The sequence below is a fragment of the Balaenoptera borealis genome (genome assembly GCF_965194805.1).
Source record: "Balaenoptera borealis genome assembly, chromosome: 3".
NCBI lineage: Eukaryota > Metazoa > Chordata > Mammalia > Artiodactyla > Balaenopteridae > Balaenoptera > Balaenoptera borealis.
This window is the reverse complement of record NC_138866.1, coordinates 120,050,816-120,069,916: the sequence shown is the minus strand read 5'-3', so window position 1 is coordinate 120,069,916 and position 19,101 is coordinate 120,050,816. Positions and strand designations below refer to the sequence as shown.

General features: G+C 36.6%; 1 protein-coding gene across 3 annotated transcripts in view; it reads right to left on the bottom strand.

Annotated features, from left to right (window-relative positions):
- ARIH1 (ariadne RBR E3 ubiquitin protein ligase 1) overlaps nt 1-19,101 on the bottom strand; it is a 117,014-nt gene that overhangs the window by 61,794 nt on the left and 36,119 nt on the right. For all 3 annotated transcript variants that reach the window (XM_082383582.1, XM_082383581.1, XM_082383580.1), the window contains exon 2: nt 11,401-11,468. In XM_082383582.1, coding sequence (XP_082239708.1) covers nt 11,401-11,468 — 68 coding nt within the window. The remainder of the gene's footprint in view (nt 1-11,400; nt 11,469-19,101) is intronic.

Sequence of the window (19,101 nt, the reverse complement as noted above, 5' to 3'; positions counted from 1 at the left end):
TAGTACACTAAACCTCTCTTTAGCTTTGTCCAACCTGCTGTTAAACTAATCCACTGAGTTAATTTTGCTTATTTTGTTTAGTAAGTTTTTTTTTTTCAAATCTGTACAACAGCTCATACTTCCTAGTTCCCTTATGATAGCATACCTATTTTAGTCTATGTCTGACTAATTCTAACATCTGGAGTCCCAAATTAGCATGTTTTCATTACAAAAATAATTTGAGGAAGTAGTCTGAGGCCTTACTGTTCTTTCCCTAGAAAAGATTTACACTTGCTTCTGTCAAGTGCCTGGGTACATTAACAGCCTGGGACCACCTTAATCTAAGTTCAAGGCTTAAGGTTTTCTGGGCCACCCAGATGACCTGAATATATCTTCAGTCTTTAGTGGAGCTGGTTTACCTAATCCCCACTCTCTGTGGGCCGAGAACTCCAACTTTTTTCCCACTAACCAAAGGCCAACAAAAATCACATCTCAGTCTCTTAGCCACCTCTTCTGGATCAGCACATACTTCTAGGGCAAAGCAGACTGCGGTGCTTGGCTCATTTGTCTAGATTTCCACATTCTCTTGGGCCTTAACACTGTAATTCCTATTTTTCTAATTCTTTGATGTTCTTTCTTTTTTAATTTATTTATTCATATATTTATTTTTGGCTGCTTTGGATCTTTGTTGCTGTGCGCAGGCTTCCTCGAGTTGCAGCGAGTGGGGGCTACTCTTCGTTGCGGTGCACGGGCTTCTCATTGCAGTGGCTTCTCTTGTTGCGGAGCACAGGCTCTAGGCATGCGGGCTTCAGTAGTTGTGGCACATGGGCTCAGTAGTTGTGGCACATGGGCTCAGTAGTTGTGGCTCGCGGGCTCTAGAGCGCCAGCTCAGTAGTTGTAGCGCAAGGGCTGAGTTGCTCCGCGGCATGTGGGATCTTCCCGGACCAGGGCTTGAACCCGTGTCCCCTGCACTGGCAGGTGGATTCTTCACCACTGCATCACCAGGGAAGTCCATTCTTTGATGTTCTTGAGTTTTTAAAAGATGTTTCAATATTTCATCTAGCTTGTATTATTGTATTTAGTGGATGGAATGGTCCAAATTACCAGAAGTTTCCCAGTCTCCTGTATTTTCTGTCTCAGTTAAAATTCCTTCACATCTCTTACATCAACACTCTGCTTTCAATTAACTGTCACCAACCTAAGTCAAGCCAACATTTTCCTTTTATCTGTATTATTGAAATAGTCTTCCAATTCGTCTTCCTGCCTCCAATCAGCTCATACTGCTACTGTAAGATTTTTTTCTACAATAATGCTCTTATATTACATTTCTGCATAAAACAACTTACTCAATAGGAAAGAAGTCCAAATTTATTTGCTAAGCGTTCAAGGTCCTCCATAATGTACTTCCTACTAAACACATCCAATCATTTCCCCTCTATTCTTCATGTACTCTAGCCACTCTAAATCTCATTACCATTCAATACATGTTCCTTAAACTTCCTCCACGCCAACTTGTTTTCTGAACCTGAAATGCCCAGATTCCCACATTGCCCTTCCACCCTCCGCCCTTCCAGGTCCAATCAAATGCCATCTCATCAATAAATTCTTTCTCACCTAAGTCAGAAATAGCCTTTTATGGAGCCAGAAGGGAAAAGCTCCACGTGCCTCTGTGTCTGCGTGGGCCAGAAGAGTGCTGCATGCAGACTAGCAGGCCAAGATCTGAGCCACAGCAGCATTTTTATTTCAGATTTTAATAACCTTTTGTATGTGTTGAAAACCAAACCTTTTTAACAAGTTTTTAAAGCTTGTCATAAAAAACAGATGTCTTTTACAGTGAAAAACACACAGGGGAAAAAAATCATCTATTTTGATGTACCCTTTGATAATGATAAAACGCCTCACACATCACTCTCCATAGTGCACAGAATGAATGAGTTCTGGGCTAAGTAGAAAAAAAGGTCAATGCTGTTTTTGTTTTCTTTTAGAATCATTACCTTCTACCATCTTTCAACCATCTGATCTCTATAGTAGAAACACTATCATACTTAACATAGTTAAGTTTGAAACTTGTCTTATTTTAATGTAAAGATATGCTTCCTTTTTCCTACAGGCAGTCTCTCTCCTTCCTCACAATCCTACTGTGCAGGTACTATTGTTGCTCCTGTCAATATTTTCAGAAATGTTATTTTCTTTTAAGTGAAATTTCTAGCCTACACTTTGATGTCATGTGTTCCCTCTATCTTTCAAATTTCAAGGTTCCCCTTGACCCTATCCCTTACCCCAGGAAGCCTTGGAGACCTTACCCTGGCTCTCTGGACTTTGCATACTTTAAATAATTTAACTACCCTTAATTACCTGCAAAAGAAAAAAAAAAAAGCTTCATAATTTTCATACCTTATTACTGATTTTAATGGGTTGTTAATTTCAGTCCTGTAGTTTTATTTTGTTTAGATAGGGCTAGGCAAGGAAAAAAATAAAGACAACCATATTCAGCAGTGGGAAAAAAAAGAGAAACAAATAACCTTTTATGTATTCCCATAAAACTTTACATCTAAGTACCTTGGGGATAGAAACTACGTATGATACATTGTTGCATGTACCTATTCATTACTAAACTTTTGCTCAATGTCTTACACATAACTAAGAGTCAAACACATTCTTGAAATTTATAAAGCAGCAAGACAGCAGGGAGACTAGGGAAAACAGAACGGATTTAAAAAAAAAAAAAAAAGGAAATAAGTTCATATGAGGTAACTAAAGGAGAAAACTGCTCCAAGTTCATACAGGTAGTAGGTGGTGGAGCAAAGATCCCATGTTCTTAACCACTATAGTATAATAAGATAGTACATTTGCTGCTTTCCACACACTGCTCCCCAATAATACCTGAGTTGTTTAAAGAGGAAAGACGTCACTATACTGTAGAATAGTAATGAATGCTATCACAAAAGCCAGGCATCTGACAAACCAAATTTACTTTCACATTCCAGCAGTTAACTGTGAAACGATATACTATTATTAATGTGTTTAAGGAAAGCTCCATACTATCATAATAACATACAAGGGCTAACTCTAGTACCTAATCACTAAATGGGTGTTAATGCTTCAGAATGAAAAGTGAAAAGCTATTTGTAACATAGTCTGGAAAAGACTGATATCAGTTTTTAAGATTCTTTGATCATGCCAGTCCATTTAAAGTAGTGAGTCATCAGCCACCTGTATTTCCCCTCACCTCAGACAGGCCAGTTAACTCATTAACACTCACCTTGTACTCTGTCAACTAAAATGAGTCTTAAAATAACTTTAAGAGAAGAAATCTCAGCTGCAGGAAAGAAGATAACTGACCTTTTACTTGTTACCAACTTTAAAGGAGCTTAATTTGGCACAGGGTGGCTGTGGTGGGGGCGTTTTGGCTCTAACTCCTGCCAAACGAAAATCTGATTTACATGCACGTAGTAAGTTAAATAAAAGTTCTATTGTAGAAAACAAAACCTAGAACGGGCTGAATTTAATTAAAATATTTACTAAACACTAACTATATATATTAGGAGTTGTGTTAGGTGCTAGGAATGAAAGACTAGTGAGGTATTTTCTACACAAGGAACTCTAACAGAAGTCGTGAAATATTAAACCAAATACATATTAAAGCACAAAGGAAAGAGTAATTAACTGTCTTGAGAAATAAGAAAAGTATCTTAGACATAAACCTTAAGTTGGGTTTTGAAGAACAATTAGGACACAGGACAATAAGAAAGGCATGCTAGGAGAGGGTCAATGACAGTATAATTCCAAAGGTGCTCCCTAGAGCTGTGGAGCTAATAGGCTACATTGACACCCACAGAAACTCTGTGGTCAGATAAAGGAAACATTTCCAAAGTTCAGGCAACACAAAAATGAATTTGGTGACCACCTTAAAAGTTCTGTACTACTCATGTGTAGTATAAGAAATAAAGAGGGGACTTCCCTGGTGCCGCAGTGGTTAAGAATCTGCCTGCCACTGCAGGGGACACGGGTTCGAGCCCTGGTCCAGGAAGATCCCACATGCCACAGAGCAACTAAGCCCGCATGCCACAACTACTGAAGCCCACGTGCCTAGAGCCCGTGCTCCGCAACAAGAGAAGCCACTGCAATGAGAAGCCCACGCACCACAACGAAGAGTAGCCCCCACTCTCCACAACTAGAGAAAAGCCCATGAACAGCAACGAAGACGTAGCCAAAAATAAATAAATTAATTTTTAAAAAAAAAGAAATAAATAAAGAGAAGATTCAGAAAGGCAGACAGAAGCTGGAATTGTCATAAAAAGAAAGAGAAGGACAACTCACTTTCTCAGTCTCTCCTGCTGGGAGGATAAATGCCTGGCAGGAGCAGGGTGATCGTTAGTTTATGTATAGTACTGAAGAAGGGTCAATGAGAAATTCATTCTACCAAAGAGGCAAGGAGATACCCAGCTTTCAAAGGCTGCAATAGCAGAAGTACTAGTCATGGTGTCACACGCCCAATATATGATGCTACGAGCTATGATGCCTGTGCCCAATGGCAACAGCAACAGCTCTTCCATTAGAATAGTCTGACTCTGATTTCTGGCATTTTTTTGGACTCACATACTTCGTGCCTGATTCTCAATACGTAATGTCTTTTCCACTTAACCTCTTAAAGTTTGTTCACAACTAAAATCCCTAACTGATAACACCAGAAAAGGAGACGGTTCAAGATATGACAAATGAAATAATGGAAGGAACATCCCACAAAAAGTATGATAGAATCAAAGCCCAGATGGAAAGGTTGGCCTTAAAAGAAGAAGGACAGATTTGTTATTGCTGCACTTCTGATTCTCCGATTTTCTCTGTTTTGCTTCACCTGGAGAAGCATGGGAAGAAACCTAGTGAATAGAGAAAATTCTATTTAATTTGTAAAACAGAAATGAAATAAATCTATAGAGTTAAAAAGCAGAAGGCTGGGTAAGAAAGAAAACAGCAAAGGTCTGGAAAACGGCTACTAGAGACAAAAGAGACCAAAAAGTTAAAATGGCCCCTTCCCCACCTGCACCAAAACGTATTTTTAAAAAGAATAAATCGCTCGTCTTTAGGATCAGGACAGATCTGTTTAAACTGCAGACTAGAAGGCCGGGGGGGCAAGTAAGAAGAATTATTGGCAAGAATCTATTTATACTTTTATTGCCCTCACTGGACCATGAATTCCTCCCTCCAGGGCTGGGACTATGGCTCACTAATGAATAAAATAAAAGAAACATTTATATGCCTAGTATATGGAAATAAGAAAGGAGAGTAGAGAGGACTAAATTTAAAACATTTCACAATTTTGACTAAGAATCATCTTTAAGTATGTCAAATGAATCGAAATAATACTTGAATACATTCTGTGTTACCCACTGGGAAGCAAGATGTTTTTTTAATGTTATGTAACAAAATTTATTGGCCATATTGTCTAACTTTGTAATTCCTGGGATCCTAAATAGTTACAAGATTATCATATGAGTAACCTTCATTTTTATACTCACGAATTGGGAGGTGCACAGCGTCACTGAAGCTAAACCTCCTTACATTCCATGCTTCTTTTCATTTTCCAAGGGTATTAATGGGGTGAGGGGAGAGGGAGGAATGGAAAGGGGCCTAGGCATTGGCATTTAAAAAAAATTCTCAGGTGATTCTAATGTACAGTCACTTTAATAGTTTATCAGTTGATTCTCTTGAGTCTCCTAGGTATTGATTATATTGTCTATATAGAATTTCTCTTCCTTTTCTAAAAAGAAAGTGTTTTCATTACAAATGAGTGCTTGCTTTCTGAAATAGTTATTATAAAGTTCTTCTGTGATTATTAAGGAAAATTCACAGAATACAAAAAAGCATAAAGAATCTTTTAAAAAATCCATAATCCTCCTATCCCCAAAATAATCTTCATGCCACTTATTTAATTTTCCATGTTTTACTTTATTTATCAGAACTTCCAATACATTTAAATGGTGGTGACAGCCAGTAACTAACATTTCAAAATTAAATATAATTTTGCTGTAGATTTTTAGTTGATACCCTTTATTAAGCTAAGAAATTACTTTTTTAGTTTGCAAAAAATTGTTTTTTCTAACACAGGGGTAAATGCACAATATTATTAAATACATTGCTGGCATTCATTATAATTACCTTTTGGTTTCTCTTCATTACCCTGTTAAAAGTAGTAAATGTTATAGACACGTCTTTTCCCCAATGGTGACCCATTCTTGCATTCCTAGGAGAAATCCTACTAGACCATTAATTCTTTCAATTCAATTACTTTATCCATGAATTCAAAAGGTATGTTCATAATGAAGATGGTTTTCTTATGCTGTCTTTGTCAAATTTTGTAACCAGGGTTATTCTGATTTGGCTAACATGAATTAATGATGTCCTACCTTTTTCTATGTTCTGAAATAGTTTTTCAGAACTAGAAAAACTAGCAGTTCCTTAAAGGTTTATTAAGACAGAACTTGCCCATAAAATCATCTAGTGCTTTTGGGGGAAGGAGAGGAATCTTTTAGTATATTTATTACATTTTTCCACAGTTGTTTTCGTATTTTTGGGAGGGGGGGGGAGCAGTAATTTCCATTTTTAAGCTTTCAAACTTAACGGTAAAAGTGGTATACACAGTATTAATTTTAGATTTTGAAATATTTTTCCTAACCATAATTATGCATTATTTCCAATGCTGTTTATTTGTGCCTTTTCCTCCTACCGAATCACATTTGCCAATGGTTTATTTCCCTCCCTTTTCTCAAAATAGACTTTTCATTTATTTATTTATTCATTCATTCATTCATTTATTTAGGGCTGCACTGGGTCTTCGTTGCTACGCGCGGGCTTTCTCTAGTTGCGGCAAGTGGGGGCTACTCTTCATTGCGGTGCTCAGGCTTCTCATTGTGGTGGATTCTCTTGTTGTGGAGAACGGGCTCTAGGCGTGTGGGCTTCAGTAGTTGTGGCATGCAGGATCTAGAGCGCAGGCTCAGTAGTTGTGGCGCACGGGCTTAGCTGCTCCTCGGCATGTGGGATCTTCCTGGACTAGGGCTCAAACCCATGTCCCCTGCATTGGCAGGCGGATTCTTAACCACTGCGCCACCAGGGAAGTCCTACTTTTTTAAGAGCAGTTTTAAGCGCAAACCAAAACTAAGCAGGAATTACAGAGGTTTCCCATATACCCCACTGCCACACACACACAACACAACCTCCTCCACCATCAACATCGCACATAAGAGTGGTACATTTGATGCAACCAATGAACCTACACTGACACATCATAATTACCCAAGTCCATAGTTTACATTAAGGGTCAGTTTTGGTGTTGTACATTCTATGGATTTAGACGAATGTAGAGTGACATATACCCATCATAACAGTTTCATACAGAACACTTTCACTGCCCTAAAAATCCTTTTTGATCCACATACTCATCCTTCCCTCCCTCTAACCATGATCTTTTCATTATTTCCATAATTTTGCCTTTTCCAGAATGTCATATAGTTGGAATCATACAGTATGCAACCTTTTTAGATTGGTTGCTTCCACTTAGTAATATGCATTTAAGGTTCTTCCATGTCTTTTCATGGCTTGATAGCTCATTTCTTTTTAGCAATGAATTACATTCCATTGTCTGGATGTGCCACAGTTTATTCACCCATTCAACCTACTAAAGGACATCTTGATTGTTTCCAAGTTTTAGCAATTATGACTAAAGATGCTATTAATATCCATGTGCAGGTCTTGGTGGGCATAAGTTTTCAACTCATTTGGGTAAATACCAAAATGCGTGACTGGACTGTATGGTAAGAAACTGCCAAATTGGAAGCAAAGTGGCTGTACCATTTTGCAGTCCCACCAGCAATGAGTGAGAGTTCCTGTTGCTCCACATCCTCATCAGTATTTGGTGGTGTGTTCTGAATTTTTTTTTCCCCTTGGCCGCACTGCGTGGCATGTAGGATCTTAGTTCCCCAACCAGGGATCAAACCCATGCCCCCTGCAGTGGAAGCTCGGAGTCTTAACCACTGGACTGCCAGTGAAGTTCCTGTGCTTTGGACTTTGGCCATTCTAATAGGTGTGTAGTGGTAATTTTAACTAGCAATTTCACTTTAATTAGCAGTGCCCTAATGATGATGTATGATGTTAAATATATCTTCATATGCTTATTTGACCTCTGTGTATCTTCTTTAGTGAGGTATCTATTAAGATTTTTGCTCATTTTAAAATTGGTTCTTTTTCTTACTGTTGAGTTCCAAGAATTCTTTGTATATTTTGGCTAACAGATATCTTTTGCAAATATTTTCTCCCTGTCTGTGGCTTGTTTTCTCATTCTCTTGATATTTCCCTTTTAAAAAATCCATTTCAAAGATCCATCTTTCTGCTTTATTTATTTTTGTTCTCTAATTCATTAATGTTGCTTTCATCTTAAATACCTATTCTACTCTCTTTGGGTTTATTTTGTATTTTTCTAACTTCCTGTTTCAAAGGCTCACTTTGTTTCCTACCTATTTATCTTTTTCTTATAGATACTAAGACTGTAAATCTCCCTGTACCTCTTCAGCTACATCCCACATTTGTCCTCTCATTATTTAGTTCTAATTATTTTAATAATTTCATTTTGGGATTCTAAGAGTTTTTTGCAAGAGTGAAAATAGAACACATATCAATTTTTCTTGGAATTTATTATAGCCCAGAATGTGATCAATTTGAAAATAATATACTCTGAAGGGTACACCAAATACCAATTCATATTTCAAATCCTCTCCATGTTTATTTATTGATAAACAGTCTAGAAGAAAACTCTAGTGTAAACACAGTTATATGTCGAGAGACAGCAACCACAAAACAAGAATAAAGTTACTAAAATGAATATGTTGGATACGGTTGAAATAAACAATTCAAGATGGCTAAATAGCAGAATGGAGGCAGAAAGAAAAGCAAGTTAGTGAATTAAAGGTAAACCTGAGGAACTTTCACAGACCAAAGCAGAAAGACAAGTACAGATGAAGCATTTTGAAAAAAGGTGAAAAAAATCCAGAAGTTTCAACATGTAACCAACAGGAATTCTAGAAAGCAGCACCATGAGAATGGAGAAAAGATAACATTAAAGAAATAACAGATAAGAATTTCCCAAACCAAAAACATGAGTCCTCAGACTTAAAGTGCCCAACTAGCTATGTTTTCAAAACCTACTCCAAAATTTCAGAATATTAAGGATTTCTCTTAGAGCACTCAACAACTGATCACATATGAATCCTGACTTAAATGACTAAAGGATGTATTATTCTAGAGGGAAAAAAGTACATCTGGAGAAAACAGTAGGATGCAAGAAACAAATTAGCCAAAAAAAAAAAAAAAAAAAACCACACAGAAGTTAAATACACTGATAGTAAAAATGCTTAACATGAAATGAAAAATTCAAATATTATCAACTTATCCAACTGAGAGGGGAAGAGTGGAGCATAGAGAAGAAAAGTATGCTACAGTTTTTGTCTTGTGCAGGGCATGGATATAAATAGTGTGACTAAATATTGTTATAAACTTTGCATATACATATACATATAACTATGCATATATAAATTGTAAGGCTGACCCCTAGAAAAGCTGAAATAAAATATATAACTTTGAAATTATAAGGGGGGGAAAAAGGGAAAGAAAACTTGATCAAACCAAGAAAGCAGCCAAGAAACTAACCAAACAGAAAACATGGTAAATATAAAGCACAAATTAAGGTAAATCAGTAGTGAAATATAAACATATTAGTAATTATGAAATAAAGTGTAGCAGTGCTACTATCAGACAACATAGGATATAGTAATGTGAAACTCATTAAATGACACAAAAAGATATTGCATAATGATTTAAAAACACTATTTAAAGATTTACAAGTACCCAATAACATATCTCCAGAAGATGTAAAACAGAAACTGAAATTACAAGGAGAAACTGAAAAGTTCATACACACTAGAAGTTCCCAGAAGCTGCCTAATTTTCAATTCATACTCATCACACTTAAGTTCTACAATATTTAACTGAAAAATGCTTTCAGCAGTGTCAACAGTGTTGTAGGACAAACTTGAGAATGTCTTTGGAGAGATATATTAATAAGAAACAAACTGTAAATAAGTTTAGTTCAGTAGAAGAGTATCAGATGTAAACAATGAAAACTACTTTTTTCCTAAACTTTCTTGTGTCATAAAGTAAGTCTGAAAATAAATGTGAGCAAAATTAAGAAATACCACTGACTTCAAAAAAGGCGGTCAGCTCCATGGGAAAAAGAAAAAAAAGAAAAATCACACTAGTCAAGGATTTTATTCTTCATGAACCTTGGGAAAGCTGTATAGTATGTGTTTAAGAACATAAGCTTTGGAGTCCAACAAACCTGAGTTTGAGTGCTAACTTCTCGCGTTACAAAACTGAGATAAACACATCAAGCTCTAAGTCTTAGTTTCCATATCAATTAAGTGGGATAATAATTTGTAGCTCCATAAAGCTATCACCTGGATAAAATTAAATAATGTCTGGCACAGAGGGCTGAATAATTAAGAATTATTGTTGTTACTATTAAATTGTAGCTGGGGTGCAAGATGTGAGAAACTGGGTAATATTCTTGGTAGTATTTAATATCTGTTTTGCAAAGTGCTTTTGATTTTAAAAATCAAATGGGAAATACTTTCCATTTACTTCTCATAATATTTGGGTTCTCAGTTCATAACAAAAATTAGTTGTAACTTAAAAATTAAAATTAGAATTGCTAATTTTAGACTGAGAGAATAAGGCTGATAGAATAAAGGCTCTCACCCTACCACAAAGTGCCCCAAATTTCCAATTTAAGGAAGAGAAAAAGATAAAGAATGGCACTATTATTATCATTCTCCAGTCCCAGAAATTTCTTCCCTTTTGGAACCAGAAACATTTCCAGAGAGAAAATACCCAATGGAATTTAATCCTGCATGGAAACCAGAGAACGAACCAGTCAGTCCAAACAGCTGTTTTGGTGGCAAGGATACCCTGAGCAACTTCTTTGTTTTTACTGAAGAAATGTCATTATTACACCTAAGGTAGATTTAAAGGTTTATGGGCACGAAGGTTTTAAATAATTAAAGGAAGATCTTACTCGTGTGCTCCAAGAGTATATCAAGCCCTTTACGTATTTTTAGTTCTCAGTACTCAAGAGGATACGTTTTAGAAGACACTGAAGCAGAGCCCCCACACCTCACCTCCAAAATAAAAGGAGAAATATTAAGGCTGAGATCCCTTAACACTAAGTTTATTGCAAAACTTACAGATGGTGAATACATTAAAGCAAATACCACTTGTACACTGGTTTGTTCACATACTTACTTGTGTCTCATAAATTCAGTTCAACAGGCTTTCTGTGTTACTTCTAAGTATGAAACTGACAATATAGTTCCTTACCTTTCCATTAGCTTCTCTTTATCCCAATTGAAGTGGCTAAGGAGTATTCTTGTGATAGTTGCTGGATTCTAAAGAAGGGGGAAAAAAAGTCATTTTAAGGTAATAGCACTTCACTGACATTTAGTGAATTTTTAGGTTGAATTTAAAGTTCTACAACACCCCACCCAAATTTCCTTTCCTAAGATATTTCTTTATTCCCCTAAGAAAATACCAACTTTTCGGGACTTCCCTGGTGGCATAGTGGTTAGGAATCTGCCTGCCAATGCAGGGGACACAGGTTCGAGTCCTGGTCCAGGAAGATCCCACATGCCACGGACCAACTAAGCCCGTGCGCCACAACTACTGAGCCTGCGCTCTAGAGCCCGCGAGCCACAACTACTGAGCCCACGTGCCACAGCTACTGAAGCCCGTGTGCCTAGAGCCTGTGCTCCGCAACAAGAGAAGCCACTTTAATGAGAAGCCCATGCACCGCAACAAAAGAGTAGCCCCCGCTCGCTGCAACAGGAGAAAGCCCGTGCGCAGCAATGAAGACTCAATGCAGCCAAAAATAAATAAATAAATAAAATTATATTAAAAAAAACCCAACTTTTTATGGACACCAAAGGGGAAAAGGTGGGGGGGGGGGGGATGAATTGGGAGATTGGGATTGACAGATATACACTAATATGTATAAAACAGATAACTAATAAGACCTGCTGTACAAAAAATAAATAAAATTAAATTAAAAAAAAAGAAAATACAAAGTTTTAATTATAAGATCAAGACTATTTAAAAATAGTTTGTCACACAAACTCAGGTCAGGTTTCTATGGGATTCTAAAGTAGAATTCAAAATAAGCCAAGAAAAAATTAAATGAAAAACTACTGTATAATTAAGCACTAATTAAAGTGAACCTTTTTGCAATTAGATTTAACAGACTGCCACATCAGCACATTGTAAATCAATAAAATTTGTAACATTTTATGTACTGAATAGTTCAAATGAATCCAAACCATTTTTAACTCAGAAGGTCCTTCAGACATATTTAATGAAAACAACAAAATACCTGTACTATGAAATAATTTATAGAATATAATCTTCAGCTGCTATTTCGTTTGTAGAAGGAAAGGCTACCACCATGAAATAAGCCTAAAGTTGACTGCCTTATCATTCAATGATGTCACAAATACTTCCATTTCCCTTGAAACTAGAGAGCAGAATTTTAACTCAAAAGGCAACGGGGGGTGTGGGCCGCGGCCAGGGACTTCCCTGGTGGCGCAGTGGTTAAGAATCCTCCTGCCAATGCAGGGAACGTGGGTTCGAGCCCTGGTCCAGGAAGATCTCACATACCACGGAGCAACTAAACCCGTGTGCCATAACTACTGAGCCTGTGCTCTAGAGCCCGCGAGCCACAACTACTAAGCCCATGTGCCACAACTACTGAAGCCCACACACCTAGAGCCCATGCTCCGTAGCAAGACAAGCCACCGAAATTAGAAGCCCGCGTACCGCAAAGAAGAGTAGCCCCTGCTCGCCGCAACTAGAGAAAGCCCACGCACAGCAACGAAGACCCAACGCAGCCAAAAATAAATAATTAAAAAAAAAAAAAAAAAAGGCAACAGGGCCTAAGAGATGGATGAAATCCAACTCATTCAAAGATACTAGAGCTAGTTACAATGTCAGAAGTGAAATTCAAACCTGAGTCTGCTTATTTGTATTTCAGGTATGATTTTATTACATCAAATAACATTACAAAAAAGGTCTCTGCGTATAAACTACCTTTATTTCACCATAGTTAGACAACAGTATTAGTTAACTACTGATTTAGTTAAAAAGTAATCTTGTATAAAAATGTCATGAAAGAAATCCCTATCAATTATTCTCAATAATACCATTTTTCGCAGAAAAATTCACATACATCCACTTCCCCTTTGGCAAAAAAGTCGAAGATGCGGACATTATAAGTCCCAACCCTCCACACTCCAGGCACATTTTGCTAATCCATCTAGGTATTCCTTACTTCTTGAACCCAGACTCCCCTAAGAATCCTCCTTTAACATAGCACTTGAGAAAGACACTACCAATCTAGAAGAATTAATATGTGAAAAGAAACCCATTAGCTGATCCTAAGTTATAATATTTGTACAGAATATAGACATTGTCAAGTGTCCAGAAATATGATACAACAGGTTTTTACAATAGGATTTGCCTACAATTGAAATAGTTATTCATTTAGTCATATGTAAAATAAGGGCAATAATCCTATTAACTGGGAAAATCAAGTCTAGTCGTAGCCACTGGAATTTTGCAAATATAACTTTGCGGCATCCAATGCACGATATAATCTCTGCCACTAGACAGCACACTTGGGGGAAAATGTTTCAGGAATTGTTAATTCTCAACTTGCAAAGAGAAAAAAGGGAGAGATGCGGAAATGCCCTCTTTGACTTAATATTGCTAAATACCTTTTCTGTGTTTGAGTTCAAAAATTGGTCTTGGGACTTTCCTGGTGGTGCAGCGGTTAAGACTCTGTGCTGCCAATGCAGGGGGCATGGGTTCAATCCCTGGTTGGGGAACTAAGATCCCACATGCTGAATGGCAGCGGCCAAAAGATTAAAAATTAATTAATTAATTAAAACTGGTCTCATCCAGAGGTTCCCAAACCTGTTATTGGTTCTTCAAAAATTACTATGGAATGTTCTGTTAAAAAACAGATTCCTAGGTTCCACTCCCAAATGTGCTCATTGCCAAAGGGATTCAGAACATTAGACTACTCATCCCCCAGGATGAAGAAAACATGACAACTTTTCTGATTTTAGCTGTTTAAAATTTTCTGTGTAGGTGTAATGTGTTTAATAATGTACACACTGTATTGGAGGTACATGTCCAAAAGTTTTTCCCAATTGGATATTACTGGAAAATCTGGCTAAACCACATGATGATGCCGGAATATCTACATTCTGCCAGGGCTCTACACTATAGGGCAGAGGCTGTTTCACAATACTAAATAAATAAATATATTTGGGTCACTATCTTAATGCAGCTGGCTCAAGTCATTTACGTGCATTGCACATAAATGGAAAGGTGATGGGGGAATGACATTTATTGTGCATCTACTGTATTCCAGACCCTGTAACAAGGTATTTTATACATCTCGTTTAACTCTCAAAGCACTCTGTAAGGTAAAAATACTTACCTCCCATTTTAAATATGAGAAAACTATGACTAGGCTCCAAAAGGTTACAAAAACTACCCAATATCATGCAGCTAATTTAGTGGAATAGTTGTTGGGACTTCACTGGTGGTCCAGTGGGTAAGACCCCGCTCTCCCAATGCAGGGGGCCCGGGTTTGATTCCCTGGTCAGGGAACTAGATCCCACATGCATGCTGCAACTACGACTTCACGTGCCGCAACTAAATATCCCACGTGTGGCAACAAAGATCCCGCATGCCACAACTAAGACCCAGTGCAGCCAAAATAAATTAAATAAATAAATGGGTTTTTTTAAAGCTGATATTTAAGTGGAATAGTTGTGAATTCTCACGTAGGACAATCTGGATCTAATATTCCTTCATTTATTCTATATAGAATAATCCAAAGGAATATCAAAGAGCTCATTTAACTACTAGTCATATGTCTAAATATCCTTTATATCCTCCACCAAAGGGTAATTCAAAGCAGGATGAAGAGGGGATGGCAGAAAGCTAAGCTTTCTGAGGGACTGAAAAATGTTCTACTTCTTGAATGTAATGGTTGGTTATATGAGGGAAAACATTTATCAAAACTCAAACTATACACTTAAAAATGGGTACCTTTAGTCATATCAATAATGTTTATTTTTATTTAAAAACAGAACAATCTGTTTTCTGGTCCTGACCAAGACGGAGTAATAAACACAACTCTCTCCCACCAATTACAACTAAAAACTCTGGACAAAATACAAAATACAACTAACAGAGTACTCTGAAAATTAAATAACAGCAGGCAGATTGGGGAGAGCAGTGAAAAACAACAAATAAGATGATGGTGAGTATCGCTTTGTTTTTTCTCCTTTATTTCCTGGCTTTGACACAAGGGTAGGCCAAATAGGCATACTGTATAGTAGGCACAATCAGCAAAAGCTGAAACAACTGCATCTTCTTGGCCAGAGGACTAAGGCAAAAGACTCCTGGAGAAGGTGGGGAGAATACTTTTTTCCTTTTTCCCTTGTTTCTCCCAGCCCTGCCCTGAGGCCAGTCCCAGCCATGAAACTACACTACTGCAGACCAAAGAAAACCACAAGAGAAAACCAACTGCTCTGAACAGAGGAACCAGGAAGACGAACCCCAGTGTGAAAAAAAAAGAGTGTGGGAGAATCCCTATTATTTTCTTTTCTTTTTTTCTCTTGCCACTTCACCTCAAGGCATGACAGGCAGGAAACTAAAACTGAGAGAACTCCATGCATCTGGCCAGAGGAATGAAGGAAAGGGCCCCTGGGAGATAAGAGTGTAGAGGAAATCACTGAAAGGAGAGAGATGGAGAAGTAGATTCCTAATTCTGTGTATGAACCAAGTCCTGGGCTCACATGTAAGCTATACATGTGTGGAACACAGCCAAAGAATAGGAGAGGCTGCCAGAACCAGAACCAGAACTATGATATAAACCACTGCCCAAACCCTAGATCAACCTAAGTGGGAATGGGAGGGGCAAACTCAATATAGCAAAGACTTTGAAAACTTCTGAACAGATAATGGAACCAAGTCTGTACATAAAGTGAGAAAGAACTTTCAGGTAGAACCTAACTGGGTTGACTTATTTACTAAAACAAAAGATCCTCACCAATCTCTAAAGGATTTTAAGAGAACGCAGAATCTCACACAACATTTCAAACATCCAGGACAGAATCCGAAATTACCAGACAAAGCAAGAACAACAAAAATCTGATCAGTTATCAACAGAGAAGACAATTATTTGATTCTGACCCCAAGATAACCCAGATATTAGAATTATCAAACAAAGACTTTTCAAGTAGCTGTTAAAAACATGATACATTAGGTAAGGGTGAACACCTTAAAATGAATGAAAGAAATTCTTAGGAAAAAAGCTCAAATTATAAAAAAGAACCAAATGGAAAATTTTAGAACTAAAAAACCCTAAGATCACTCGATGGGCTCAACAGCAGAAAGGAGATGACAGTAGTCAGTGAACTTAAAGATATGTCAATAACAATAAAAGTGTGTATGTGCATATATATATATATATATATATATATATATATATATATATATATATATATATATATAAAAGAAGTCTCAGGGCCCTGTGGGATAAAAAGCTATCAGCCTAGAATTCTATACTCAGTGAAAGTACAGTTCAGGAATGAAGACAAGGATACTCTCAGGCAAAAGAAAACCAAGAGAACTCATTTCCAGCAGACCTGCTCTAAAGGAAATGCCAAAAGAAGTTCTTCAGACAGAAAGCAAATGGTACCAGAGGGCAACCTGGAACTTCAAGAAAGAAGGAAGAGCAACAGAAATGGTAAATGAGTAAATATTATAGACTATTCTTCTCTTCTCATGTTTCTGAAAAATATACAAAACTGTTGAAACCAAAAATTATAACATGTCATGGTAAGGTGAAGGGTTAGATGTAACACATATGACAACTACAATATAAAGGGACTGATAGAAAGGTCATCTATATAGCTATAAGGTTTCTATGTTACACTTGGAGTGGTAAAGTATCAACTCTAAGTAGAATGTGAAGAGTGAAATATTTATATTATAATCCTTAGAGCAACCACTGGAAAAAAAAAAAAAAAGAGAGAGAGATGGTTAAAAACACCAATAGAGATTGATCATTTTGTGTGATACTAGCTTTTGTTTTAAAGTATACGTATGTATTAAAAGTTCAATGAAATATCCACCTATTTTCATTTAATTAAGACCTTAAAAATCAGAAACAGATGTTGACCTTTATCAAATGCTGTTACAATATCAAAGGAAATGATCACATTGTTGATCTTTTTCAAATCTATTAATGAGATAAATTATGTTAACATAATTTCTAATAATAAGCCATTCTTGCATTCTTGGGGGGAAAAAAAACACCAATAGATACATGAAGTGGAATATTTTCAAAATTCCAATCCAAAAGAAAGCAGAAAAGGAGGACCAAAGAGAAAAATAATTTAAAAGACCAAAATTCAACCACATCAATAATTACATTAAATGTAAAAAGTGAAGGAAAAAAAGCCACTTAAAAGACAGAGATAACTATACAAATACCAAATTATTACACTGTATACCTGAAACTGATGTCATATGTCAATTATACCTTAATTTTTTTAAAAAAATTCTTTATGCTGCTAAATAAGAGACAGAGAGCTTAGTTTTTTTTTTAAGGCAAAACTATATGTTGTTTATAACAACCTATTTTCCAAAATAATGACACATAGAGACTAAAAGTAAAAGGATGAAAGAAGACGTATCATGCAAAACACTAATCAGACAAAAGCTGCAGTGGCTATATTTCTCAAAGTAAACTTCAAAACAAGAAAATTTACCAGTGATACAGAAAAACCTCACAATGGAAAGGTCAAGTTACTAAGAAAACATGCACTTAACAACAAAGCCTCATAATAAATAAAGCAAAAACTGATAAAAATGAAAGAAAAACAGACAAATCCACAATTATACTTGGAGATTTCAATGCTCCTCTCTCAGTAATCCATTTAACACGTAGAGAGACTATTCGGAAAATAAACCATCTATCAAATAACCCAAGGGTCAACGAGGAAGTCTTGAAGAAAATTAGAAAACATCCTGAACTGAAGAAAATGAAAATACAACACATGAAAATTTGTGAAATGTAGCTAACACTGTTTAGGAGGAAATTTATTGTATTAAATGCTTACATAAGAAATGCAGCATTGTATTAAATGCTTACATAAGAAATTTTTTTTTCAAAAAAAAAGCAAACTATATCTAAAGCAAGCAGAAGAAATAATACAAAGAGAAGTCAATAAAACTGAAGATAGAAAAACAAGAGAAAATAAATGAAACCAAAGCTAGTACTAAAGATCAACAGAACTCTAGCAAAGACTAACCAAGAGAAAAGAGACCCAAATGACCAGGAATTCACAACGTAGATAAAACAGACAAATTTTCTTAAAAGTCACTAACTACTAAAATTCACTGAAGAAGAAATGGATAATATGAACATCCCTATATCTATTAAACAAACTGAATGAGTAATTAAAATCTCTGCACAAAGAAAACTCAAGACCCAAATAGTTTCACTGGTAAATTCTACTAACCGTTTAATACAGCGGCCCCCAACCTTTTTGGCACTAGGGACCAGTTTCATGGAAGACAATTTATGGATGATTCAGGTGGTAATGCTTACCTGCCACTCACCTCCTGCTGTGAGACCTGGTTCCTAACAGGTCACGGACCCGTATCGGACCTGGGGGTTGGGGAACCTATTTTTCCTATTTTTGGTTTAAGGAACCCAAAAATATCAATTCTACACAATCTCTTACAGAAAACAGACGAGGAGGAAACACTTCCCAATTCCTATTATAAGACCAGCATCACCCTGATATCAAAATCAGACAAAAAACATTATAAGAAACTACTACATGAGCAAAGACGTAAAACTCCCCAACAAAATATTAGGAAATCAAATCTAGCAATATATTAAAAGAAAGATAATTACACCACAACAAAGTGGGGTTTATC